Raw genomic sequence first — 27,942 nt, forward strand, 5'->3', positions numbered from 1 at the left:
CCCGTAGTAGTTCACACAACGGGATACACAAGCACCCTCATTAAATTCAAACAATCACATTTAGCAGAAGAGATACAAACATTTGGATTCAATCAATTTCCAAGGGGAGGTAGCTAAAATCCAATATCTAAACTTTAGCTACACTATCGAGAATGCCTAAAACTATCAACAAATACCAGAGGTTCCATCCAAACATCCATGAAAACGTACAAGAAAAAAAAAACTAGAGAAATTCAATCACCTCTCCTAAGTACTACCCCTCGTGGTTATAATTTAGAGATCTACTTCCAATTGTTAATACAAGATAAACTTCCGACATCATCCCTAAAGTTGATGAGGTCAAGACACAGCTTCATTATCAAGAAGCTTGTGGTGTTATGTTGTAAAAAAATTCCAAAGCTTCTTCCCTATTGAAGCTTCACCGGGTTGCAGGTAATCTTCGTCATCCTCATTCTCAACTCCACCAGCAGCATCTTCCCCATGGGATTCACTCCTATACTCAGCATCATTCTCCTCCACATCATCTGCTGTTCCGTTCACCTCCTCACTCAAGGCCATATTGTTGACAAAGGTCCCGATGGTATCACCACCATAACCGTCCCTTGTCTCCGCACCTTTCAGAGACTGAAACAAATAATGACAAGCGATTTAAGATTAGCTTCATACCGATCACCAGGAGGGGAAAAATCATTAAACTGAAATTCAAAACTTGTCAAGATCCGGATCCTACTATCAAAATACCAATTTTCAATAACTCAGTGATTCATAAGAAACACATACACAGAGGGGTTTTATAAGGGGCAAGGTATAGAACTTAAACTATCTGCATTATTTAAAAGCTACACCAAGCTTACCTGCTCAAGATGTATGCTTCCACCATTCTCATTAGTAATGCCCACCGAATGTGAATGAGAAGTTTTTGAGTCAACAATCCCCTCTCCTGTATCTTTTACACGATCAACCTCTCCCTGACTTTCTTTGCCACCACCAGACATAGCTCTAACAGATGAAGTTGTTGCTCCACTATAAAAATTCAGTGCACATCCATGAGTAAGTGCACAAATAGCAAAAAAAAAACATTTAGCAGCTATCATATTCAATAATAAAATGGAAATTATGGTTCTAAATCAGAGTACTAACATTTTGGGTCGTCTCAAATTATATCTTGATTCACCAGCAGTTTGTGCGGGGGGAGCAGCAGCCTTCTGTCGCCTTCTCTTGCGCTGTCCTGGAATTAGACTATCAGAATGTCCTTCACTGGCATCGCCACCATGCCCACTTACAGTCATTTGAGATGATGTTTGAACCCGGTTTCGCTTCCTGACATTCGCTGGTATTCTTCTATTGGATGGTTTCTGACTTTCAGAATTCACATTGGCAGAATCCTCAGCATTTCCATTTGGAAACTCATTCTCATGATCATCCACAGATTCCCCAGGTAATGCTTCAGCAGATTCCCCAAGTATACCCCTGGCCTCTTTGATGACAGCTTTCACAGTGTGCGTACGCTTTACTCTGGGTCTTCCCCCTCCCTTGCGGGATTTCTGCTGCCCAACCTTTGAATCAGGAGCCTGCAAATCTTCTGGTGCCTTACTGTCAACATTGTTCAGGTTTTCAACTGAAGGTTCATGGTCAGCTTCAACCTCGACGATATCATTGCCAGATTGTACCCTCTGAACATCAAAAGAATCATTTACAACAGCAAATGACAACTCTGCTTCATTTTCAGCATCAGGAATTCTTCCTGGTGAATCTTCCACATTAGTTTTCTCAACAGACAAAGTCACAACATCTCTTAAAGTACCAGAATCTTCAGATTCAATCTTCCTAATTGGGGAGATTTTAAAAATCTTAGAGGTGCATTTACGTAGCCAAGAGACAGTGCCACCAGAAACAGGTGACTTAGGATCAGTTGCAGGAGACACTCCAGTATTTTGCCTTGAAGAAGCTAAATTTTCGTTAGAAACTCCCTGTACAATATCAGCTGCTAATTTTGGATGAGAAGGCACTTCTAAGTTCTCAATGTCAACAGAGGATTGTAAATCAGAAAGCACAAATTCAGAGATCATTTCCCCACAGTTCTGGCAACTCCGAAGTTTCTCAACAAACTCAATAAAGCGTCGTCTTTCCACAATAAATTCTTCCCGCTGATTTTTCAGCTTCCTGTTGAGGTCAACAAGTACATCTATGTCCTCTTGCATTTCCATCCTTTGCCTTTCAAGATGCTTTTTATTCTCATCAGCTTCTTGTTTCTCCTTCTCTGACTTGCTTCTTTGAAGCTTCATTTCATCCATTTCTCTATTAGCTACTTCTCTCAAGAAGTTAATATTGTTTAATTCACTCTCTCTTTTTTCCTCAAATAACTTCTTTCTCTCTATCAAATCTTTTTCCTTCTGCTCTAACTGATTATGCATATCAGCTTCAAGTTCCTTTTTCTGCAGCTCAAAATCCAGAAGCATTTGGTTTCTCTCACTTAGAGCTTTTTCAGCTAGGCTTGACTTCTCCAACTCCATTTCTGCAGCAAATGACTCTTTAGCCAACTTAAGAGTTTCTAACTCCCTTTGCACATACGCCTGTGTGTCCTGCTTCTCATTCTTTAACTTTTCTTCTTCATATTGTTGTAGTTTTAATAGTTCTTCTTTCTGTTGAACCACACTTTTCAGCTCTTTCTCAACATCTGTTCTCTTCAGATCTAGCTCATCCCATTCTCTTTCAAAAGTCTCTTTCTGTTGCCTTAAGTCTTCAGCTTCCTTCAGAAGTAGCTCTTTCTGGTGTCTGTACTGATCAACTTCATGCTTCAATTGAGACTGCAAGCGCAGATATTCAGACCTCTCCTCCTCAGTCACTTTAAGTCGATCAATCTCTTCATTTATCCTCAACAACTCTTCTTCATTGTTAGCTCTTATTTTCTCAACTTCAGCCTTATGTGTGAGCAATTCCTCTCTCTCACTTTCTATTTTCCTTTTCTCAGTTTCCAAACTTTTTTCCTCAGATTTAATTAACTTCTCCTTTTCCTTCAAAGCTTTGACTTTTTGTTCATACTCTATTTCTTTCTCTTTAAGCTTCTCTGCTTTCTTTCCCAAGGCTTGTTCCCGTTTCACAACTTTCTCCTCCATGTGAGTGATTTCAGCCTCCTTCTTTTCCACTTCCACCAATTTATTCTTCAATCCATCTTCAAAGGATTTTCTTTTCTCATCCAATTCCACCTCAAACTCCTGCTTCTTCACATCAAGAATAGTATTTTGTTCATCAAGAAGTTTCTGCATCTCAACCTGCAAAGTGTCCAATCTGAATTCAGCAGAAGAAAGAAAATGGAGAAGAGTATGGGCACATACCATTCAATAACAAAAATGCTCACAACACACTCATTTTATAATCAGTCTGAAAATTTAATACCAATATTCCAAGAATTCAACAAAATTCCAGCAACTTACATAGGACCATTGACCATTGAATAAAATTTCAGCAACTTACATAGGACCAAGTTGCTAAACAGTAATGGAAAAAAATAAATCAATAAAATTCAGCAAATTAAATAGGACCATTGACCACCATCTTCAAAATTTCCAAGAATAAATAATAAGGAAAGAAATAGGTATAAGAACATACTTTTTCTCTAGCATTGAGCTTTTCCTCCCATGCAGATAACTCCTTCTCTTTGATATCCAAGTTTATTCTCAGAGAATCATATTCCTGTATAAGAGGATATGGACCAATTAATACATTACACCAGATAAACAAAAATAAAGATAAGCAATATTGCAAACACAAACAAAAATGTACCTTCTCTTTTAGAGTAATATTCGCAAACCTATTGTTCACATCATCTTCTTTATTTCTCAGTGTTACATTAGTTGCATCAATCTTCTTCTGTGCCTCTTCAAGGTCCTTTTCTTTCTGTCTGCATAGTCTGTCATTCTCATTAGCCCTTTGCTCTCTTTCGTTGATAATTCTTTGACCCTTGGCCAGCCTCTCTTCACCCTCCTGTAGTTTCTTTTCCCATTCCCGCAAGTCCTCTCTCTGCTTAGACAATGTACTCTCATGTGCTTCTTGCCTGCCACAAATCAGAATTAATTAGCCACAAGAAATATTTAAATTAAAAAGAGAACAGAAGATATTTAAACTAAAAAGACAAAGAAGAGTACTCTGCAATGAAGGATAATCGATCCCTTCGAAGTGCAGATTCTTGAGACTCAAGGTCTAGTGATTTCCTATCAAACTCTGAACTCTTTCTGCTGATTTCTGCAAATTTGGCATCAGCAGAACGTAATTTGGCTTCTACTTCTAAAGACTTCTCTTCGATGCTAGCTACTAAAGCATTTGCTTCAGCCAACTTTGAGTCCGCTGTAAATTTAATTTTGGCATGCTCTGACCGCATTTCTCGCAGAGCCTTCTCAAGCTGTTGATGCATAAATTTCCAAGTATCAGTAAGAAATAACCATATTTCAATGTTAAGACAATAGAAGTATACAGAAATAAACTGTCCATAAATAAGAATTCATACAAGAGTCGTGCATTTTTATTTAAGGAAGAAGTCGATTCATATGTAAACAAGTATGTCAAAAAACTTACATCAAGCACACACTCTTTCTCAACACCCAAGGCCTTCCTCAGATTCTCTTCTCGCTTCTCTGCCTCGGATAGAGCAATTAAATGAGCAGCTTTTTCTCGATCTAGAGCATCCTTCACTTCTACTAAATCTTGACTTAGTTCAGTATACTTAGAATTCCACTCTTTTTTCTCAATCAAGAGCAGTCCCATATTGAATTGGTACTCATAAAGCTGGCCCACAAAACTTATAATCAGGTCAAACCACAAAATATAATTGGAAAAATAATAAAACTGTTAAAGTTGGACAAGAAAACTTGCTTATCTAGTGTCCTCCTGTGTTTCATTGGTAAAAAGCCCAATATTAATGAAAAGAAAGATAAGTAGCATATGATTGTCCTTATTCACTAAGCTCCCCTTCTATATATTTTATTTTCATTTTAAGATCCCTCTTAACATCCCGTAGTCATCCTAAAGCCAATCAGTATTCATCACAGTAAAAAATTTAGAGAAATGGAGAACCCTGGGTGAATGAAAATGAAAGAATAACACCTGGAACTACCAAAATTGTGAGATAATTTCTTTTGAAATAAAAGTGCACTGACTCAAACAACATATAAGCTAAAACTTACTGTTTATACCTAACCTACAAGTCTGACCCTAGTTTTAATGATAGGTCAACATAAACAATGCATACAATATTGCTGCTCAATTATAAACTTCAATAAAATAGAACATGAAGATTGAAATGCATCTCTTTTCTATTTACTTTTACAGCCATATTCACACAAACAAACACATTAATTCTCAATCATGAAAGTCTCCAGATACTCTATCAAAAATAAAATTATTTACAATAATGCCAAATATTCCCTTCCTTCCATGACAGAACAATAAAAATGATGATACGACAAAGCCAAGAACAAAATAAATTATAATACAACGAAATCCCCAATCTCATTGAATTCATAGTAAATAGACACTTCAAGAGTCTAGGTTGGGGTCAAGCATTTGAGAGAATCCAAATGAGCCAGTTCAAATAGTCCAAATTAAACGTAAATTTGAAATTTAATTGTTGAAAATTCTAGCAGTCCTCAATCTAAAAAAACAGCCAGATCCAAAGACAAAATACCACATTTAGCTTTACCGCCAACTTCTGATGTGAATCATCACAAGACTAGAAAGGGAGAGGACGGAATTAAAAAGCGGAAACTAAATCCCCAGTAATTACTATCTTCAAACCTCATCCTGTGAAACAAAACATAACAAGCTATACCACCCCAGAATCAAGCTTCAATTTTCAGTGCCCAAACCAAATATACAAAAACCAAAAAAAAAAGAAGATATTTCCCAAATTTAACAAATGACCAACCCAGAATATATCCCATAATTCAAAATCCTTTTAGAAAAAACACTTCCGTAGCAATAGCTCAATTTCCACCGTAGTACTACAAACCCAAGAAATTCAAATCAAAACCAAAAGCTATCAAAACTTGAAACACCACAAAAAAAAAATTAAATTAATCCACACGCCTACGTCACAGTATAACAGCAAAACGACAACGAATCGCTTAAAATTAAAACCAAAAAAAACTAAAATAATTAACTAACCAACCTCTTTCTCGAGGCTGGAAACCCTCTCAACCAAAACTTCGCGATCCAAGTTCCCACCATTCTCAACAAGCGCGACACCTTTTCCCTTCGTGCTCGCTCCATCTCCCGAATTCGGACCCAAATCGGAACCCGACCCGGTTCCGCCCCGAACCCCGCTCCTGTTCGGAGTCAGGGACCAGCCCGACCAAACCCTCTGCGGCGTAAACATCACCACCAGCAGCAGCACAGAATTCTTCACTCCACAGCGACGACGAAAACCAGAACCTTGAAATTCGGCCTCAGCCTCGTTCCTCCATCGCTAATCGCGAAAATTTGAAACCGAATGGAAGAGAAGAAAGAGAAAAAAGAAACCCTAACTAACTACTAACCGAGGCTCCGGACGCAACCGCGGTTCCCAAATTCCGGCGAATTGTGGATTTGAAATCCGATAACGTCTCTAAAATTCTCAAACGGTTCTCTTTCTCTCTGTCTCTCTCTTCTTTTGTGCTTTTTGCGCGGATCGCTCACGTTCCTTGTTTTTATTTTAATGGTTTTAATAATGTCGGGAGCGTGGTGGAATGTACGTAAGTACCCTTTCCTTTGTTATTGTCGCGCCTCATTGAGAAGGGTAATATCGGGATTGAACCGATGGCTTTTTGGTTCGAAACGTGGGTTCTCGTGTATTTTTCTCGGCGTGACGGTATTGCCCATGGTTGGTAGAGTAACAAAATATAATGGAAAGAAGAATATTAGTAAGAAACACTTTATTTAATGATGATTTAGGTTTTTAATTAAAATTGAGGTTTTACGTTGATAACATGTGTAGTAAAGATATGTATTAAAAAAATTGCACAAATTGTTAAGGTAAAATTTTAATTTTAATTGGATAATAGTATATATATTACTTAAAAATACTAAGAAATGCATCAATACTCTTTTCAATCTAATTTTTTTAGCATACTCTCTATTATTAGTTAAAATTATTAAAAATTATAAAAAGATACATTAAATAAGTATCAGAGCCCATTAAAATATGTAATTTTAATATGTTTTAATTAATAGTAGAAAGAGTATTAAAATAAACATGTTAGAATTTTTAATACTCCTCAAAATTATACGTAACTTTTTTATTGAGTAAAATTTATTAAAAATTTAAAAATTTTATATTAAGTCTTACCGTTCATTTCATAAATTTTACTTATAACCTTATATTCTTCCATCCTTTATATAAAAAATAAATTACCAATGCATTAAGATCAACAAAAATAATTAAGTAAATTAATAATATCACAAATTTAAATTGTATTTCATAAATACTCAGAGTTAAATATGCAATAGTGGTATGTTTAATGATATTACTTGTATAGTGTTGATAAATCAATATATACATCTATTTTTACATGAGGAGTGAATAAATGTTTTATTAACAAATTTCACCATGAATCAAGAATATGGAAGAAAATCAATAATTACTCTAAAGATGAATTCATGTTTTTTATAATTAGGGGAAAAAATGGATTCGTTTATTTACACCTGTATAAAGGAATAAAAATAACAGTTTATAATGAATTTTAATTAACAAAGAATTGTATTATAGAATATAGGGAAGAGAATTGGGTGTGGGGGTGTTTTGGTAAAATGAAAGGTTATTTGAGTTTAAGAGAAGATGCGCTTGGGAATGCCGCGGTGTGCAAGAGCTGTTAAGTAGGAAAAGAGAGTTGGCCAATTGGGGTTTTGAGATAAGCATGGTTTTTGTTCCATTTGGCTTGCAACACACTTAATCATTGTGCTAGAGTGAACAACATTACAACAACTGTTTACTTTTCTACTTCGACTATCTTAAAAAAACTTTATGAACAAAAAACGATGTCTCTTTTATGTTACTATGTCGTTTGGTGGTTTGTAAAACATATGCAACAAAAAGAAGGGGGGGACTTTGGGAAACGGAAGCCATCAATAAATAAGGAACTTTGGCCAATGCACGAGGAAAACTACACATGAAAGAGAATGGGTAAGTACACTCTTTAATGGATAATGATGTACTCGACTTAACTATTTAATTAGTATACTCTTAAACCACTTAATGATAGTAATGTGTCTTTGACCAAATTACAAAAAGATTTGATTTTGGATTAATGTGGTACTACACTACTACTATTAATCTCACTCTTTTTTTGGCACTGGTTAGTGTTGCCACTTTGGGGTTGATATTGGAAGAGAAAATAGAAAAGTAAAAAAGGCTACAAAATCTAAGGAAGGTGAGCAACATCAAGGATATGTCATGTTGACACTTACTAGGAAGGCACCGTTTGTCTTTTGGGAGCGGTTGTAGCATAGAGTATGGAATAGTTCACATAAAAATGACAATGTAAAGCTTGTGCTACCAAGAAGCTTACCCATTCACTCCAGATTTTTATGCAAAAATAAATGAATAATAATTTTGGTCATAGTTTTAAAATTCAGATTCTAACAAAATGAAGTTGTTCATCAGATTGATCATGTAATTATGTAATTAATCTAGTGTGATATGTTGACACGATTGATTTTATAGTTAAACTAACATATCGATTCACTTAAATCAATTGAATCAAAATTAATTATAGCTTAAAAAAATATAAAATTTAATAAAAATACAAAATAAAAATATGCTACACTCAAAAATTAAAGAAAGACCTAAAATTTCTTATTAAATAAACTTATCATTAAATTATCATAATTAATTATTAAACTTATGTTCCAGTTAATACATATACTTATATTTATGTTATCTATACTAACTCGTTCGATTCAGATTTAAAATCATAAAACTGTGGTTTTGTTTTTCTTTTATCTTTTATCTCTTTCTTTTTATATATTTTATTACACTCTTCCTTTTTTTTTATCATTTCTCTCTTTCTTTTATATTATGGTATATTATCACTCATTACACTGTGTACTTTATTTTTCTTATGCTATCCCTTTCTTCTATGTAATCATTTCACGTCATTTGAAGTATCATTATTCTGAAATAAATGCATTCGTGGCTTTCTGTTATAACAACGTTGTAAAAGAACTACCTTCTGATTATCTTTATGTCAAGGATTAACTAATAATAATACTATTATATATATATATATATATATATATATATATATATATATAAATGCATAAGTTGTAGTTATAAAATGTTTTTTTACAAAAATATATTCGTTGAAAGAGTTAAAATATAGTTATTGCCAATACATTTAAAGAAATATCAATAAATGGATATAATATTAAAAAAATTGAAATAAAGTGCTTGCCAAATAATACCCAAAATGCTGTTTTTAACACACTATCTAAAATACTCCCTAAAATATAGTTTTAGAAGGAAAAGAAAAGCTAAAAATTTAATAGTTTTGTGGCAAAATGAGTATTTATTAAAAATTGTTGAAAATTATAAAATTAAGAAGGTAAGAATATTGTACTGACAACTTTTTTTTATAAAAATGGTAAATTTTTATCATATAATTCGAAAACAAGTACTAAAAGTTTTATAATAATTTATACATTTTTATTCAACCAATTAAATTAAACTCTCAATAAAAATGACAAATATTTCAAAACAAATTAAAACATATGGATGGATTAATTCAATTATGATTATAAGTATACCTGGAATTATGAAATTGACTGTTCATGTAGGAGTATTAATTTTACCTAATCGGAAATGCACAAATATACTTCAACTGTATTTACGTATAGAATTAATTTCGGTGACAGTAAATGTTAGCTGGTCTTTTTTTTATTGTTCAGTTGACATATGTTCGACAATTAATGCATTTATTACTCATTTCATTTCATATTATGTCTTCTTAAAGATAACAGTAATAATTTTAAATTCTCTTACTACATGTTCCTATCAATCTCTTACTTTCTTATGCAGTAAATATTGAATGTGTTTTGTATTTTTAGGACATTAAATATTACTATTTGTACTTTTTATTTTCTACTGTTTTCTTTATGAGACAATAGGAAAATTGGTAGGAGGATTTATAAAAGGATTTCTTTTTTGGTACAGCTATAAAAGGATATACTATTACTCCTTAAAATATCTTTCATTTAAGAAAACATTAATTTTTTTAATAATACTTTGATTTTCTGGTATCTTCTCTAAATAATGAAATGAATTTATAATTATACTTTAATTCTTTTCATAAGATTCTCACTTTTGTTAATGAATATCGTTTTATTATAATAACTTGCGCAGTTAATAATTTTATTAAGAAATATATATTATCTAATAGACAAATAATATGAAAAAAAAATACATTAACATATTAAATGACTTTCCCACGTTAAGTATTTTTTTTTTAAAAATGTATGATGTACAAACAAAACTATTGAACTAACTTTTAAATGGAGAATTGTTGTTAAGTAAATTTTTTTTATAATGATAGTGTAAAATATGTTTAAATAAAGGGAAATTTCATTTTATTTTTTTATCATATTATGTACTTAAATTAAAAGTTAAAGGTATTTGGTTAAAGTTATAAAAATAATTGTGATTTTTAAATAAAGTATTCAAACAAATATTTAACTAATAAGATACCAAAAGTATAAAATTATAAGACAATTGTTTCTAGATATTTACGATGAACACCATTTCTAAAACTTTTGTTTTTCTTTTAATGTCACCGCTTCTAAAACTTTGAAAATAGACTAAACCAATAAAAGTGAAAGGAATAGATGCTTACTTATAGATGAAGTACAAGAAAGATAAACTCGCACCTTTTATTTAACTTTTCCCTTCTAGTAATTCAAATGTATTGTATGTATTATGTATTATTTTGGATGCGGAAAATGAGGGAAACCAATGGGGAAAAAACCCGGGGAAAATTACTCTTATTAATTATTCATTATTTAAGTGATTTTTTTATTATTAAGGACAAGGAAAAAAACACAAGGGAGAAAATCATTTATTTTCTTTCCCTTTAATTTCAAATAAAAATTCTTTCTTGGAATTGTCAAAATTACAGGGGAATTTTTTTTATCTAAATAATAATTATATTATCAGAAATACATCTAGTGCTTATAGTATATAAGTAGCTACATATAAACATTTGGATCTAGTTTCATAATCTTAAAAGAATTTTTTTCCTCCTCTACTAGCTTCAAAATGAAGACTTGGTGGTTGACATTTGTGTTTCAAACCAACAAGTGGTTCAGTTCCCATATAAGAAATTGAAGTTATCATCTTCATTGTTTAATCAAGCAAAGAAAAAAAATATTCTCCTCCCTTTCATTCCCTTCCCTTTCTCCACTCCTAAACCTACATCAAAATAATTTGAGCAGCCTTTATTAGTTTGCCAACAAATAGAAACTTTTAAAGGAGATAACTAACAAGTGTCTCATCAAGATAAATAAATCCCAACAAAATGTTGTTTGGGAAAAAATTGCATGCTAATTTAATTAATAAAAAAACATATGCGAAATAAATTTGAAAATCTATAAAATAATAATGTACTTAAATTTACATTTTGCTAATATCTTAAGAACTTAAAAATATTTAATATTTCTCTAAATAATTAAAAAAATCAATAATTTATTATTGACATGCGTTATACTCTTTAACTTATACTTCTAGAGCACTCATGAATTAAGGGCACTCTTTGTTCTAAGTTCTAACACTTGTTTTGATATTATTATTTAATAAAAAAAAAACAGACCAGTGCGTTCCAAAATCAAGGCAGTGCCACGAGTATCCAACCTGATGCTACATCAACCATCAACAACTTGTACAAAACTGGACACTTACCAATTAAACCCAGTACAGTTGTCATAACTTTAACCATTTTATTACAGAGACTCCTAGTCCTAGATGGAGAAAAATAGCGACTCCAACCATTGTGACAGTGAGTGATTGGACATGGAGTTGCGCATCTCGTTCTCACATGGGTAATGAATTTAAGAGGTGGCCTCGCAGTCTTTTCTGATGAGTCGATAACAATCATTTCATTTTCGACGTAACTTTCCCACAGGATAATTTAAGCACTTTGTGGCCGTAGGTATAGCTAATAATTTCAGGCATATTTATGGCTGTAGGTATAGCTAGAAATTACGATGATGTGATTATACCACGTATGCTTGCATCCCCGCAAGCTAATATGGAATTGCAATAAACAACATCCATCCTAACCATATACCATGGCAATGAGTTTAATACAAATTTCAGATTTAGTTGAAGTCACAGCTTTGGCTAACGTTTTCATGCAATCCTTTTCTACGTATCCCACTTAAAGCATTCACATGAAACAAAATTATTCAGTGACAATTTCACCAGTAACTCGTGGTGATGGTGATGGTTTTTATAATCAAAGATATAAAAAACTGGGTATAGAATAATAACCACCAAAACTGACCGAACAACTATCCAAAATTTGAAGACCACTAGAACAAAAAAGAAAAAGAAAAAAAAAACTGTTACAGAGAATGCATGGCCAAAATCTGTCTGGAGAGGCGACAATCCACACTCTTCACTGCGACAGGTGAATCCAGACAAGCGATCAAAATTTCGAAAAGAACAAGAGGGCCGTTACATTATTCCAGGACAAGAAAATGATACAGAAAGATGCATCATCCCAAACTTTGAAAAAAATTATTGCTAAAATAGGGATTCGCTGCATGCACACAAAATTGAGATGATCCACATTTGAAGCATTCATATCCACACCTGTTCTCTGCTATATTCCCTTACAATTACCGGTACACTTGTGGGTGGGACCTGCCAAGATTAAATTGTTAAATCTTTTATATTTAGTAATAGTATAATAGTAACAATTGTGACTAAATGTTAAAAGTATAAAGAAAAATGCTCCTTTAAGACTACAAACAATACATTATTTTACCACAGATAGAGGGCTTTATTGTTATGAGGATTAACCTAGTTTAGATTCTTGTCGTCCACTATTTTTATGTACCTCTTTCATCTATTATTTCTTGTTTTAATATTTAGGATTATTTTTATTTTATTTTACCCTTTTGGTTTTCTTAGAGTCTAAACTGTTGTTATCTTAGTCCAGATTATGTCATTCTACCAAAAATAGTGAGACAGAATCCATACTAACAATCTAACATAGGGGTGCCCGGTATAAAGCACACTTTAGGTATCTACTACCAGCAACTAAATAAATCTTTAAATTCCAGCACTTACCATGCCATAATCTGTGATTATCATGGAAACGTAATCTGAAGGTGTAGCATCATAGCTGGCATCAATATAGAGAACTGCAGGGTCAGAGTAAGGAAATGACAATTTTGGCAAATTGGCGTTGTGTTATGTAAATAAAAATGCCTCACATCAGGTTTAGAAGTTGCAGATTTTCAGTATTGGCCCAAGCTTCCAAGTGGTTGACATCCTCTCTACTCTGAACCGTAGAAATGACATCTGGATCACCTGTAAGAAAATCAGAGAAGCATCAACCTTTTTTCCAGACATAAGGCAAGAGCTCGGTACAATACTCGTCAGCTGTCATTGTTTACATACCAAGTTCATTTGAGCATATGGAATCATGCTGTACCCTTTCATGAAATTTATAAGCCTCACAACATACTAAAACAGGGACATGGAATGCATGGGCAACCATTGCAACACAAGCAGTACCAACTCCTGAATAAACTGTTCCATTAGACAACACTGATGAAGCACCCAGAAAGACTCGAGTAACTTCATTCATTATGTAGGAAACAGCATTTATATGAATGTATGTACAGCTAAGACCTTTCTCCACTAGCCTACGAAGCAAAAGTTTCCCTCTAAGTTTTGGACGAGAGTCTACCACTACAACTCGAAACTGTTTCCCTAACCCGTGTGCATGTAACAGTATCATTTCAACCGCCGATGAAGACCCATAAGTAAGAAGAACATCACCATCTCTTATTTTTGTAACAGCATGCTTGACTATCACCTTGTTGGCAAGTATAATTTTCTCATATATAAAACGCTCAATATCTGATTGAAGAGAGGTTTTTGATTCTGACTCAGACAGCGTCAAAGGTAGCTTGGCAATTCGACTTTTGAGAAATCTAATTGCATTGCCCATGCTGATAGAAAGTGGTCGACACTCGATGAGAAAAGAAACATAACTACTTATTTTTGCTGTTAAGTCTCTCACAAGAGTCTTCTCGGATGGAACCCTGTAGTCTTCAATGGCCTCTTGAAATGCTTGAAGCATAGCAATACAACGAGCATTGCCACCAGATATATCTCCAGACAGATACTGCAAACCAACCTGATAATCAACATAAAGATTACAATGGTTAAGGAAAATACATATAAAAGGGCCAAATTTTCAAAAACAAATTGAACCAGGTCTTATTGACTAACCTATCCAGTATCCAATGCAACACCATAAATAAATTTTAGTGATAAATTCATGATTCAGCTCATAGTATCTCCATGCATACAATAGGTTCCTAGATACAATTTGTTTTCAATTTAGATGTCATTTAAGATGAACTTCTTAACTTTCAAGTAGAATAATGGGCAAGACAAAGCAGTGCAATAATAATAAAAGAGGCATGAAATCATTTTGAGCCTTGTAAGGAGTGGAACAAATTTAAGGACTGTAACTCATGTTATTTCATATTCTTCATCTTGTCTAGCCATCCTAGTAAACAAGCATTGCAACCAGAAGAGAACATATTTTCACCATTTGTTGTAATATGAAACATGGAATAGATAATTGCTTTAACCTTTAGTTTTGCTTCAAACATACAATTACACTAAATCAAGTAGTACTGGGTTTGTATTTAACTTCCCCTTCCTCCCTTCCACTTGACTCCCTCTTGTCAAAATCAACACCAAAGAAATGAAGGCAGTAATGTAGTGTTGGAAACAGTCCAAAATATAACCAATGTGGTAGAGATTGTGCCGCCATCATTGTAAACCACACAGATTAAAGTAGGATTTATTTATTTTTATCAACTGTCAACTTTAAAATGTTTAGACTCCTGCGAACCATGTGATACTATGTAAATGACTGTTTGAAACTTTAACCGCAAGTGAAATAACTAAATGCTTGGAGATAGTGTAGAATTTACCCTAGCAGTGGATGTGATGCATTAAAATTTCAGCAATGAATTTTTATTGATGAAAGGTTGAAAACTGAAGCAAGAAATTGAAACGTTAGAAGAGACTTAAGTGCTGAAATTGTACTAAATGAAACTATTATAATTTAATATAGTACACAAGGCTAGGCATAAAGCACCCATTTCCATTTAATAATTTAAATATGGAAAGTGTTGCAACTGAATACAATAAATGACCTCTCATATGCTGAATTTTTTGGCACCTTTTCACTCTAGTCTGTATTAAACACTGTTTAATTAAATTAATTTGGTGCTGAGTCCTTCTGTTTTCAAGTTTCAACTTCATATAGGGCAAGGAACACCATTTATCATGTGGTATTATCTAATTGTTGAGCTATGAGAATGCCATAAGAACATCACATATATTATGAAATGATAGATCCCAACCTGAGCACACAAGAAAGATGAATTGTAACAAGATTAAACAGTGGAATAACATAGCCACCTTATAAACAGCAGGATGCACAGGACCCAGCTGGAAAAACTTTGCCTCAAGATCTGGGAGTTGACTCCCATGTTCATACTGGGGCAAATGTCTGAACAGTTCAACTCTGTTCTTAGCTTCAGTTTGTTTTACCACAGCACGCCGTTTGGCTTTCTCCACTCTGCTCTTATCATCATATTGCAGACGTGGTTGAGGAACATCTTTCTTTCTATCTTTTTCTGGTGGACGATCACCCCCTTTCTTCTCAGAGGCTGCAACCGAAGCATTATCAACTTTCTGTGGGGGCTTTGCAGCTTTAGCTGGTTTTACATTTACTGAAGCCAGAGTTCCAGATGCCTTGTTTCCTTCAGCTAACAACACATTATAAAAGCACAAACTAATTAGCGGTGTCAGTCACAGTGAATAGATTAGAAAAGAAGAGTAGCGAAATATCATCATAAATTCCCAATTCAGGCTTGCTAAAAAACGTTTTAGTTCTTATACAATGGGTCTGAAGAAGAAACTAGGTTCAAGGACCAACATAATAGAAGGGTAACATTTCAATGGGAAATGCAAAATAATAAGTACAAGTTTCAATTAACTTTTTGAGTTTGCAAAGAAACTTAAAATTTTCAAGAGTTCTAGCTGAAGAGTTTTTTATGCCTTAAATAATCAAGATCAACATTGCACTAATCCCATTCAAACAAGTATATGTTAAATGCTAATACACACCTTTTGCAGCAGCCTTAGCAGCTCGTTGAGCTTCTTGAAGAGCTCGTCTTTCAGCCTTTGAAGTCTTCTCTTTCTTCTGCTGTTTAGTATTCAGAACTTGGTCTTTCACTTCCACTGCTGATCCTCCTCCTTTGTCAGCTTTCTTTCTTTCTAATGGGGGGAGAAAATGGTAGAGAAAATACTTAAATACCAAACCAAACCATGCCTAATCATAAGTTTTGATTGTCCAAGATTCCTTCAAAAAAATCATACAAGGAAGAAAATAAAAGATGACCACAACCAGAGGGAGCATCTTATGATGACATCCACAAATAATACAATAATACATTGACAGCAAGTAAGTCAGAATGATATGTCAATTATTCCTCATATGTTCCGACTGGACAATATAGCAGATGAAAGAAAAACACAAGCAACTTTTTTTATAAACAACTGTATCTTTTCTAGTGAGCATAGAGTATCAAAAACCAGAAAACTAATAATAGCATGGCACAGAAATAGGTGGACTTTGAGAATATTTTCTTAAACATAATTTGAGTCACTAAGTGTTGGCCACTCCTGGAAAGTAGCCACAGGGACAGGACATACAAAACATCAGGTACTACTATAGCTATAGTTTGCTTACATGAATGTCACATTATACTTTACCCTTTTATTTTGGGTTTCACTTGGACATGACTTAGATCCAATTTCACTACAAAAGCTTTAATTAGTTTTGTTTGTGAACCATTTTAGATTTAGATAGCAACAAATAGGCATCTACCACATACCCAATTATTGTTATTTCCCTTTGCGTATTTTTACTTATCTAAGTTATGTTATTCATTGATATTGAATTATACTTGTATTAAAACCTTGTTTGTTGCTCTTTTTTTTTTCTTTTTATCTAGAAGACTTTTTTTTGTCTTTTAATCCTTTGGTTCATCGGGGAAAGGGACGGTCACTAATCCGGAGTTTGGCCGAGAACTAAGTAAAGCCTAGTCAAGAATTGTTTTCGCCAAATAAACTAGCAATAAAAAATGTGGTCATATTAAACAAAATTGTAACATTATTGAATCAAACAACATTTTTGTGATGCATCATTGAAGTCAAGCACGAACTGAAAATATCAAATGATAACTCTAAACAAAATTGGACTTAAAGGCCTATCCGATGAGGCGTAAGCTACACTATACTGTAAAATTTTCTTGCTACTGATAAGCACTGTAGAGCTGAGTTGCACTGAAGAACCTATCAAAAGTTAAATCTAGAATTAAAGAAGCTGACATAAACCTCAATCAATCCACCAACGCTCTTAAGTTGCAATTTCATTTTTACTTTCACAAATGAAGTTCCAAACTTCCAATTCAAAGCATATCCACCAATTCAAATAACGGAACCATGCAAAAGAAGCAAAACCTCACCGCCAATCGAAAGGGAAGCAGCATTCACCACCGAAACCGTGGTTAATTCGCTCGCTGGAACGCTACTCGCCATCGTCGCCGTCAAGTCAAACCCGCCGCGAGGAAACGAAGACGCCGCCTTCCCGCCGGCGAAGAAGTCTCCATCGCCGCCGACGATCCTGCTCGAGTAAGGCGACGTAGCCGGCGACATCGGAGCGGGGAAGAAGTCCGACGAGCTGGAATAGCTCCCGGCTGCAAAGGATTCTTGGGCGGAAGGGGAAGTCGCGGCGGGACGAGTGTGGAGGCCGAGATTCTCCGACGAATGCCGCGGCGGAGGGATCATTACCGGCGAGAGGGAGTTGGCGGAGGGAGAGACTTCGAATGAGATCGGGTCGGGTTCGGGTGGAGCGAAGAACCCGACCCTACGGACCTTAGGGTCAATGACGGCGCGTGGAGCACGACGCGCATCCATGACCGAAAAAGTGGTTAGGTCTTGTTTGGGTCTAATAATGTTCGGAGGGTATCATGTTGGGGTGGCAAGAAAAAAGAAAAAAGAAAAAAAAAAAAAAAACAACGGAAGGAAGGGTTTCTTTTCTTTTGTTTTCTCGGAAATTTTTTTTGAGCGAGATTTGATGTTGGAAAGGAAAGTTGAAGCAGGCAAGAAACTATAAGAAAAAAAAATAAAAGAAGAAAAAATAGGAAATTGTTTGTCGTTTTTCCAACTTGGGTATCACGCTGGACTCTGGAGTCTCACTCATCCAGTCTAATATGGGTTAGTTTGTTATCTTTATTTTTCTTTTCGAAAAAAGCAAATGCCAAATGGAGGTAACAGACACTGTAACACTCAAATTTGTTTTCTGTTATTAGGGGAAGTTTATCTGCACACTCAGAATTCCAAATCTCTAATTAAAGTAAAGTAATCTTATAAACATGTTAGATGAGTTGAGTTGTTGGTATTAGAAGAAGTTTATTTAGAAATAAATAATTAAATTGCCTGTGAAAGATACCATTTCATTCCAAAATTTATCAATTTTAGGAAAGAAAAATTAGTTAAAAGTCAAATAAAAGTTTCTTACATTTCTCAATTGCAAAAAGATAATAATTAAATCTATAATTGAAAATAAATTATAATGGCTAGAATCATAATTAGAGATATCATTTTATACTAAAATAAATTGATCTTGTAAAAAGAAAATAATGAGTTGAATGTCAAATAAAACACTCTGGATACTTTTGGTTAACACAAAAAAAAAAATACATATTGTTCTCTGTAGAAGATATATGTGGATTAGAAAAAAAATTAATTGATTAAATTAATACTTTATATGAAAATTTAACTGATAAAATATATATTTATACACATCAGGCGTAATTTTTGTTGGTTTTAGACAAAAAAAACATAATTAATGTGATATTTTGTATCAGTGATATTTAATTGATCAAAGTAACATTTTTTATCCTATAAAAATAATTTAAAAGATAGATAGAACATGTTTTAAAAGTTTTAGTTGGTTTTAATTCGGTCATTGAAGGATTTATTTTGCTATAAAAATATAAAAAATAGAAGAGATAAGTTAAATACTAATTTATACTATACAAACGTAAGTCATGTAAGTAATATTAACAAATCCGATGTCGTCCAGCGGTTAGGATATCTGGCTTTCACCCAGGAGACCCGGGTTCGATTCCCGGCATCGGAATTCTATTTTTTAATTTTGTATTTTCAATCCATTGTAATAGTTTTTGTCTTTTGAGATCCCAAAAGAGGACATTTGAATAAATTCATAGCAGAATTACACCTTCACATCACGTACTGGCTTATTCAAATAAACGAAGTGTCATTGGGAAAATAATGGATTGTAATAATATGAATTCGGAGCCATGCAGTAATGTCAAATTATATAAGAGAAGAAATTATTTTCTTACTTTCACATTTTACAGGTCGAAATTACAATTCCTGTAGCAGGTAATTACTTTGGTTCAACCAGTGAATAAAGTGTTATTGACCTATGGCATTGTTTATGATAGAGAAAATGTAAAATTTTAAAAGAATGCTCTTTCTTTTTGAAGAAAAATTATTTAAGGGTGTGAAAGAACTACCAAAAAATTATTGGTATAAAGAGGTTGAAGATTATGTATCTTCCAAACAAAAGGCACATGATTCCTGTTGTGTCATACCTTATCTCAAGAGGATTTTGCACAGTGGTGCGTACCTTGGAAAGGTTCTATAGTGGTGCATTTGTTAGGAAAAAGAATGGGCTTTCGAGTTTTAGTAATATTCCGAGGACCGGATGATTGAATAGGTGAAAACACTTATTTAAAGCTCAAAGTGATTGGAATTAAATCCAGAATGGTTTGATTGGAAATGTTATATTGAGACAAACATAACATAATATGCAAAAATTGATAATAATAAAAAGTAAACTTCACTTTAAATGTCATAATTTATAATATTTCTTTAAAAAAACTAAAAAGTGTTGTTTTGAATTTCTTTTTAATTTTTTTTAAATGAAAATGGTTAAACCCGTTAATTCATTGAGTTTTTTTTATCAATTTTTGCTCGGCTCAATAATTTTTAACAAATATAAACGACACATTTATTTTTAAGAAATGTTAAATATGACATGTGACTAATTCTCGATCAAACCGATAGGTCCCTTCAAAATAATGAAGTTTAGATAATAAACTTCAAAAAAATTAGATAAGATTTGAATATGTTCTAATCATTAATATGTGATAGGACCATTATCTAATCTTGTATTTTTTACCATGGAAGACTACACAAAAATGTATTATTTGAAGGTCTTTAATTAGTTGACTAAAGTCCATTATCATACTGTGTAGATGAAGACCATTTTATTTCTCAAGCAAATTTTTGTGTAATGATCTTCCATAGAAGAAAACACAAGACTAATCCATCAACACAAATTAAAAGCTTAAACTTCACCAAAATAATATTTTTAGCTCATAAATATATATATATATATATATATATATATATATATATATATATATATATATATGCTATACATTATTTTATAAGTTAAGAGATATTTATTTATTTAATTTTTTTAATAATTATATTTTTAGACTGATTAATAATTATATTATAGTAGTACTTTTTAATGAAGTTGTTAGTTGGTTTAATTTGTTGCATTTTTTTTACTTATATTATGCCAAAAAATTATGTCATTTTCACTTTTGTCCACCGTTTCATAGTTGGATTTGACTTTGACCTTATATTACTTGTCAAAGGCCAGGATTACTAGGATGCCCTCTCTGGATTGAGGCTCTAGTGCGTATGCGGCCTACTGGACCTTACCAACAGCATATTTAGGGTGATTCTATTTTTTTTCCTCCGCTTTACACCATCCACTTTTTTTTAACATATTAAGGAAAAAAATTGAAATTATTTTTGTATATTTCATAAATTATTTTTCAGATTGCAAAAAAAAGGGATGTACATGGAGAGAAAAGGAGTGCAAACAGAAATTCCTGCATTCTTATCCCAACAATTGCATGACAATTCATGTTTTCTTGAAAAAAAAAATCTCATGATCTCATTCATTCACTTTCTTTTTCATTACACTTTCACCTTCTTTTTTTTCTCTACAGTTCTCTTCTTTTTTCTATTATATCACCTATCACATTCATTACTTTTTTCTCTATTTTTTTTTCTTCCTATGTTTTTCTTATCTTCTTCCTTATTTATGTAGGTATATCATTGTTCTTTAGTAAAATTAAAATTTATTAATTTTGACTAGTGGCGTGTTTAATAATAATTAAGTTAGTAAAATAATATTTTATACTTTTTTTTCTAGTTGACAGCAAAAATCCAAAAAAAAAAAAACTAATATTAATTGTCGTAAAAAAGATTAGATCTCATATTCATATATACTTCACTCTGTAAAATTGTGCTGGTGTATTGGCTGCAAACTAGAATCTCAGTCATGATTGTAACGAATGGTCCAATGGCTTTGCTGCGTTCTTCTTAATATATAGAGTCCAATGCAAAACCGTTAAAAAGACGAGTCGTTTTGGTTAAATTAATTTTGGCTTCCCTAATAGTAAATCTTAAAGGAGATTTTCATCATGGCCAATATAGACAGCTAGGGTTAATGCTTCTAAATTTAATAAACGTATGAAAGGGTTGTATTGCACACCAAAACCGGCAAAACGTATGCAAGGGTTTGGTCAAAATTGTCTCTCTGACAGTCAAAGAAGAATAAGCTACTATGTAGTATATAATTGCTGTTAATTAATGTACAAAATGGTGTCCATATTAAATTAAATAAAGGATATGCACGGTGGCTAGCAGCTAGGTTCTTGTTTTTGGTCAAAGTTACTTGTATATCAAATTCTTACAATTGAAAGGAAGAGAGATATATAAGTCCTTCTACCTCTACACCAAAAATGGGATTTATGAATATCATGCACTTTTTTTAATTTTCTAGTCACGTTCGTATAATTTAAGGATTCGAATTATAGCACATTTCAAGCCAAAAACAAATACTTACAATTGTATACAAGTGATTTCGAAATCTCAATATTAGCAATCACATACGAAAGTTATGTGGATTGAAAATCCATTGATAAACATGGTAAACAAGGGAAATTTGTGTGTAAAGGTGATTCTGGAATGCATATTTACCAAGTAATAATTCGAGTAAAAAAAGAGTGACAATAATAACTCCGTACTCACTAGGTAAAAGTTAACCAAGGTGTGTAGGTAGGTAAGCTGGATTAGGTAAAGAGTGATAATTATATAAGGTGGGGTACGTTAGCTGAGCTAGTGATCTTCACATTCTCCTAATTCACATGAGACCCAGAAAAATAGCCGAAGATAGGGATGGGTCATGAACTACGTCTAGCTTACACAAACCAATGAGACAGTGCTGCATATATGTAAACGTACCAATTTCCAAATTTCTGATGAAGAACCTTAGTCAGAGTAATATCTAAGAAGATGATTTTCACCCCAATATAATATTAATGGGTTTTGCCATAGCTGTGTTCATCAGAACAACTTTGCAGCAAATTAATTTATATTTTATTGCTGTTACATACGGCCCAGACAGAAAGAGAGACATACGTACAAGTTCAGTACCGGGGTATCTTCATGCCATGCACTGATCATCATTATGAATGATGATATCTATAAATATATTTTTCTGAATTAGTAATAATAAATTGCAAAAGGCCCACACTAGTTAATATAAATAGTGATAATGACCAATGTTTTTTAAATAAGTTTTTTAAGATTTGAATCATGATCTTGAGTATAAAATAAGTGTTGAAAGAAAATTAGTCAGTTTATTATGTGCACTCACCTTCTCTTATGAATATTAATAATCAATGACAAATATTTGTATCAATATCATAATATAAGCAAAATAATAATAATAATAATAATAATAATAATAAATTGCAAAAACTACATTATAAATCATTAAATTTTTAGAGAAACATACAAAACAACAATTATATATACAAACATACATATTGTCCTATTATTTATATAAACATATAATTTTACTATTCATATATAGTATAAATTAGAGTTGAGAAAATCTGAATTTACACTATTATTTTGAAAAAGAAAATTGCAAACCAACGTTGATAATTCATATTCTCCCAATCCAAATTCTCAACTTGTTTTTTTTAGAAAAAATAATATTTTAAAAAATAAAAAATAATATAAATAAAAAAAATTAATTCAAAATAATAAAATTAGAGAAGATAAATAAGGATAAATTAATTCTAAGCAATATTTTAAAATGTATATTTGCACATAATAAAAATATTTTATTTTTATTTTATGTCATTTTTAAAGATTTTTATTAAAATGTGTAATATAAAAAAATTATTATTTGATATAAATTAATATTTATATTTGTTTAAATTATCATACAATTTTTAATTGTCACAATGGTACCTAAATAACTTATAAAATTAATACAATTGAATTTTTATTTTATTGGTTAAAATCAATTTTTTTTCCTACTATGATTGTAAAGATGTTGTGGAATTTCTTAAGTTTATATTTTTGTTTCGTTGGATTCTTGATATAAATATAATCAGATTAAATTGTGATATAATTTTTTAATTATCATGTATGTACTTAAATAAATTATAAACTTAAAACACTTGAATATGTTATGAATTTTTTTTATATATTTTTTAATTTTATTATTTTGAATTAATTTCTTTTATTTATATTATTTTTTATTTGTTAAAAAAATATTTTTTTTAAAAAGAAACATGCTGAGAATTTGGATTGAGGGACTCAAATTCTCAACATTGGTTTGTAATTTTTTTAAATATCATAGTGTAAATTTAGGTTTTCTTAACTCAAATTTATACTGTAGATAATAAAATTGGATATTTGTGTAAATAATAGGAAAATATATGTATTTGTATATATAATTGTTTTTTTATGTTTATGTAAAAATTTCCATAAATCATCACCTAGTTATATCCATTACTCTCTTTAACAACAGTCACTTTTTTTTTCCGGTATATGATATAGGGTGTGCCAGAACCTAAGTTAGTAATGGTATTTAAGGAGCATGCAGAAGAGAGTACCAAAACATGCTGTAATCGAACACTTCTGCAATTAGTAAGTAACCTAACCTCTTTTGCTATATACCTGCTACTGTTAGTACCCTCTTTGTTTTATCTCTCACTAGTGCTGAGGCTTAATTAGATCTTTATCTAACTCTCACTCTCTCGAGGTTATTGCCACTGTTCTACTTTTCAACTGTTCTTTCCAGGAGTTTCTCTTGAGGATATTTATACGTACTGTACCAGCTGCTTCCATGCTGAATATTATATATGCTGCTTCTGTTCAACAAGTTCTTCTTGTAGGTAAACTACTACATACGTACATTTTAACTTCTTTTTCGCTTAATTTGTTTTTCTTTGGTAAATTGTACCAGCTGATCTATGTTTCAATGTGTATATTGCTGTTCAAGAACTTTATTTTTTACTTTGTTTTGTGTGAGACTGTGAAGACTTAATCGTTGAGGCTATAGTTAGATCATGTACTACATACTGGTTGTTCAATCATGTTGCATTGTTTATTTTGCCTCATTTTCTACTTATGGATGTGGGTTTACCAGGGTATTTTCATCAATTTGGGGATTTGATGAAAAATTCATGTTCGTTTCTTTGTTTATAATGTATGAAGTGTTAATCGATGAAGTTGAAAACATTCATTTTCAGTATGATGTGTATGATAAAGGATCCAAAATTACAAGAGGATTGTTATCCCCCCCACCCCACCCTCCCTTTCTGTACGAGTCTTTACTCTTTGTTGATTTCAAGTTGAAACCCTTTCAAGTTGTATGATGTGAAAGATTGATGAAACCCTTTCAAGTTGTTTCTTAAAACCTGGCTGGGGTATTAAAATAAAGAAGAAAGCACTTTCACAACGAAATTGACAAGTGCATTGTCATTTTTATTTTTTATTTTTAAAAACCCACATGTACATCTCTACGTAGTTCTAGCCTATAACCTCAAGTAATTTCCTTGTACATATAATGTATTCAAGTTTTCCAATTCATAAAAAAACAATTAATTTATTTATTTAACAACACCTAATTATGTGTCATATCAAATTAATTAAAATTATAATAATCATTTCTTTCATCAGAATCAATGGTGCTCTGTTAATCTTGTCGAGCCAAATAATATTATTTTAAATAATAAAATTTTATTTTTGAATATTTAATATAATTGTATATTCAAAACTTAATTTAATAGTCAATATCACTTGTTAAACCAATACACACTTTATCATCATTCAAAAATAAAGAAATGAAGAATATCTTAATCTGAAAAATAAATATTACAAATTTAGAAATCATTTATATATTTGAATGATTATATATATATGGTTGTGTGTATTGCTCAACCTTATATTTTAAATTTAGATAATTATATGTGCAGATCAACACGGTGTATTTTTCATTTCGTTCTCACCATAATTTCTTCTCATTATATTATATTTACATCTGTAATTTTTTTTTCTCTTCTAGCTTTTCATCTCTTCTTATATATGCAGATTAACCCAAAGTATCCATCAATAATTTTCCTTCTAATTTATCACGCACTGCGCAGATTCTGTTATATATGCTGTTATGGTTTGATGGTATTTAATGATCTTCTAATTACTATGATTTTGTCTTACTTTTCGTCATTAGCCAAACTGCAAATCTCTCTCTTACAACTTTTGAGGTGAAGATATTGACTTTTTGATGATAGAACGAGGAGACAACATGGAAGCGAGCCATGTATAAAGGTCACTGCCATCTGGTAAGCAATGATGATTATCTTTAACTAAAAATACTTTATTCCGTACTCATTTTTAGTTCATTTTTTATTAAAATTATAAGTAAACACTTATATGAATAAGAATCCATTTTAAAAAAAGGATGATACATGTATTAAATAAGAAATATAAAATTATTTTAAACACTTGGACGAGCAAATATTTCTCTTTGAAACAATTAATACGGTTAAATTTCAAAATGGCACACATACATGGAAGAAAAGTTGGAACAAGCTATTTGATAATTTGATAGTTGTGCAGAGGAGTTACTTTGGTAAAGTTGTATGCTTTTACTAGTGATTAACTGTCGCTGTCTTCGGTTTCCTGCTTAATAAAGTTACATAAGTTAAAATCAGTGTGATCAAATTGTACTTTCGATTTTTAATTATATTATAATATTACAATATAGGTTAATTAGTTAATTAAGACCTTGTTTTTACCCGTGTGATAGGTTTTATATTTGCTGTTTATCGTTCCCCCTCTGTGTGTGCGTGTGATTTTATATTGTAAAAGTACAATCAAACTGTGCATTTTGTATTTGGATGATGGTGGTGGTTAGGTAGGATAGTATTTTACTTACGTGAGGAGCCAGCAATAGTAATCTAATGATTTTCGGTGACAATAATATCTTGCCATTCGCCAAGAAAATACCTTGCTTGTCTTCTTTCGGTACTACTCTAATAATAGTCAAATTTCTCTTTTATTATAAAAAATGTGGGTTCTTTATTAGACCCCAAGAGTGTTATTCAATGATTTATGAGATAATGTGAAAAATAAGTACATAAGCACCAGTGTGCAAGTATGATGACCGTAAATCAGTAACAAAAAAATAGTAAAATGGATGCCTCAAGATTATGTAAGAGTACACTCCTTTTTGCATTCTAATTATTTTACACACTACACTCCTTTTTATCTCTATAACTTTTCCTTATATATATATATATATATATATATATATATATATATATATATATTTATTTATTTATTTATTTATCTTGTTCTTAATTTCTAGCAGGGCTGTATACACTCTTGTATAAAGTGTATTGATAAAGTGAAAATAGATGTGGTGCTAAAAATATTAATAAGTCACTTTTGAGACTTTAACTATTGAAGCAAATTTCCTGTTTTGAGCAGTGTCCACTATAAACCTTTATATATATTTTCTTTTCTCTTGGATTTCAGTAAAATTTCAGATCTAGTTTTGAAGTGTACTGGCCTAAAATTCTGAGTTACAAAAAACGAATATACATTGACATGAGTTCTACCTATGTAAAAAATCTTTATACTAGATTCTATCCTACCTATTTTCCACCTAGTGAAACTTCTATGGCTTTTTAGGGTTGTCTAAAATATTTTATTAGACCTTTGTAGCTGTGATATATCTAGAGAACATGTTTGACTCTCAAGTGTAGACATTTTTTTTCTCTTATAATTTCCTTACAGAAACCATCCACTTTCTGTGTTCTTAGTCTTATTTCTGAATATACCTTTGCCGTAAATAAATAAATAATTTAAAGAATACCTTTGTATGAGGCTAGAAAAGTTATAGGCATCCCTTTGAACGCTTCCTGTGAGCTCATTGGACGCCCTAATTTGTCCATCAAACGCAAACTATTCTAATTAAATTACAGGAGATCTTGATTGGAGAGTGGTTTTGCTTGTTAGAACTATGCAGTTTCCATTAAATGGCATCTCAGTACTACAACTACCATGCAGGGGAGATTGGTGTAGATAAATTTATCGATAAGGCTTCCACTTGATAAGGCTTCCACTGATTTAATTATTTTACTTAGATCTACAAAAACCAGATAGATGGCTAGAAA

General features: G+C 31.9%; 2 protein-coding genes and 1 non-coding gene across 4 annotated transcripts; 1 reads left to right on the forward strand and 2 right to left on the reverse strand.

Moving 5' to 3' along the window:
- Positions 1-10: 10 nt before the first annotated feature.
- LOC114396449 (protein CROWDED NUCLEI 1-like) lies at positions 11-6,658 on the reverse strand. The gene is made up of 8 exons (XM_028358425.1): positions 6,164-6,658; positions 4,573-4,782; positions 4,146-4,399; positions 3,784-4,054; positions 3,610-3,693; positions 1,141-3,272; positions 855-1,023; positions 11-624 (listed from the first exon to the last, which is right to left on the reverse strand). Exons 1-8 carry the CDS (start codon positions 6,368-6,370, stop codon positions 376-378), a joined length of 3,576 nt encoding a protein of 1,191 aa, XP_028214226.1. The 5' UTR covers positions 6,371-6,658; the 3' UTR covers positions 11-375.
- A 5,720-nt stretch (positions 6,659-12,378) lies between these two features.
- LOC114396525 (translation initiation factor eIF-2B subunit delta-like) lies at positions 12,379-18,512 on the reverse strand. Of its 2 annotated transcripts, none has more exons than XR_003663311.1 (7): positions 17,809-18,512; positions 16,406-16,555; positions 15,695-16,044; positions 13,646-14,390; positions 13,459-13,555; positions 13,313-13,386; positions 12,379-12,883 (listed from the first exon to the last, which is right to left on the reverse strand). XR_003663311.1 is itself a non-coding variant. In XM_028358542.1 (7 exons), exons 1-7 carry the CDS (start codon positions 18,257-18,259, stop codon positions 12,821-12,823), a joined length of 1,911 nt encoding a protein of 636 aa, XP_028214343.1. In that variant the 5' UTR covers positions 18,260-18,508; the 3' UTR covers positions 12,379-12,820. The 2 variants fall into 2 exon arrangements, 1 of the variants encoding a protein (XP_028214343.1); XM_028358542.1 differs by having other exon boundaries at positions 13,313-13,367; positions 17,809-18,508.
- A 903-nt stretch (positions 18,513-19,415) lies between these two features.
- On the forward strand, positions 19,416-19,487 carry TRNAE-UUC. Its single transcript has one exon. It is a non-coding gene; the product is annotated as a tRNA-Glu (tRNA).
- The last annotated feature ends 8,455 nt before the right edge of the window (positions 19,488-27,942 follow it).

Source organism: Glycine soja, chromosome 18, assembly GCF_004193775.1.
Source record: "Glycine soja cultivar W05 chromosome 18, ASM419377v2, whole genome shotgun sequence".
NCBI classification, from domain to species: domain Eukaryota; kingdom Viridiplantae; phylum Streptophyta; class Magnoliopsida; order Fabales; family Fabaceae; genus Glycine; species Glycine soja.

Bases quoted from the DNA above. Each gene is read 5' to 3' on its own strand.
- LOC114396525 (XM_028358542.1), bottom strand. From the start codon at position 18,259: ATGGATGCGCGTCGTGCTCCACGCGCCGTCATTGACCCTAAGGTCCGT. The intron at 16,556-17,808 runs GTGAGGTTTTGC...TCCCCCCATTAG, and splicing joins TGCTTCCCTTTCGATTGGCG to AAAGAAAGAAAGCTGACAAA. The intron at 13,556-13,645 runs GTATGTAAACAA...ATTTTCTTACAG, and splicing joins CATATGCTCAAATGAACTTG to GTGATCCAGATGTCATTTCT.
- LOC114396449 (XM_028358425.1), bottom strand. From the start codon at position 6,370: ATGTTTACGCCGCAGAGGGTTTGGTCGGGCTGGTCCCTGACTCCGAAC. The intron at 4,400-4,572 runs GTAAGTTTTTTG...ATGCATCAACAG, and splicing joins AGAAAGAGTGTGTGCTTGAT to CTTGAGAAGGCTCTGCGAGA. The intron at 1,024-1,140 runs GTTAGTACTCTG...GAATTTTTATAG, and splicing joins AATTTGAGACGACCCAAAAT to TGGAGCAACAACTTCATCTG.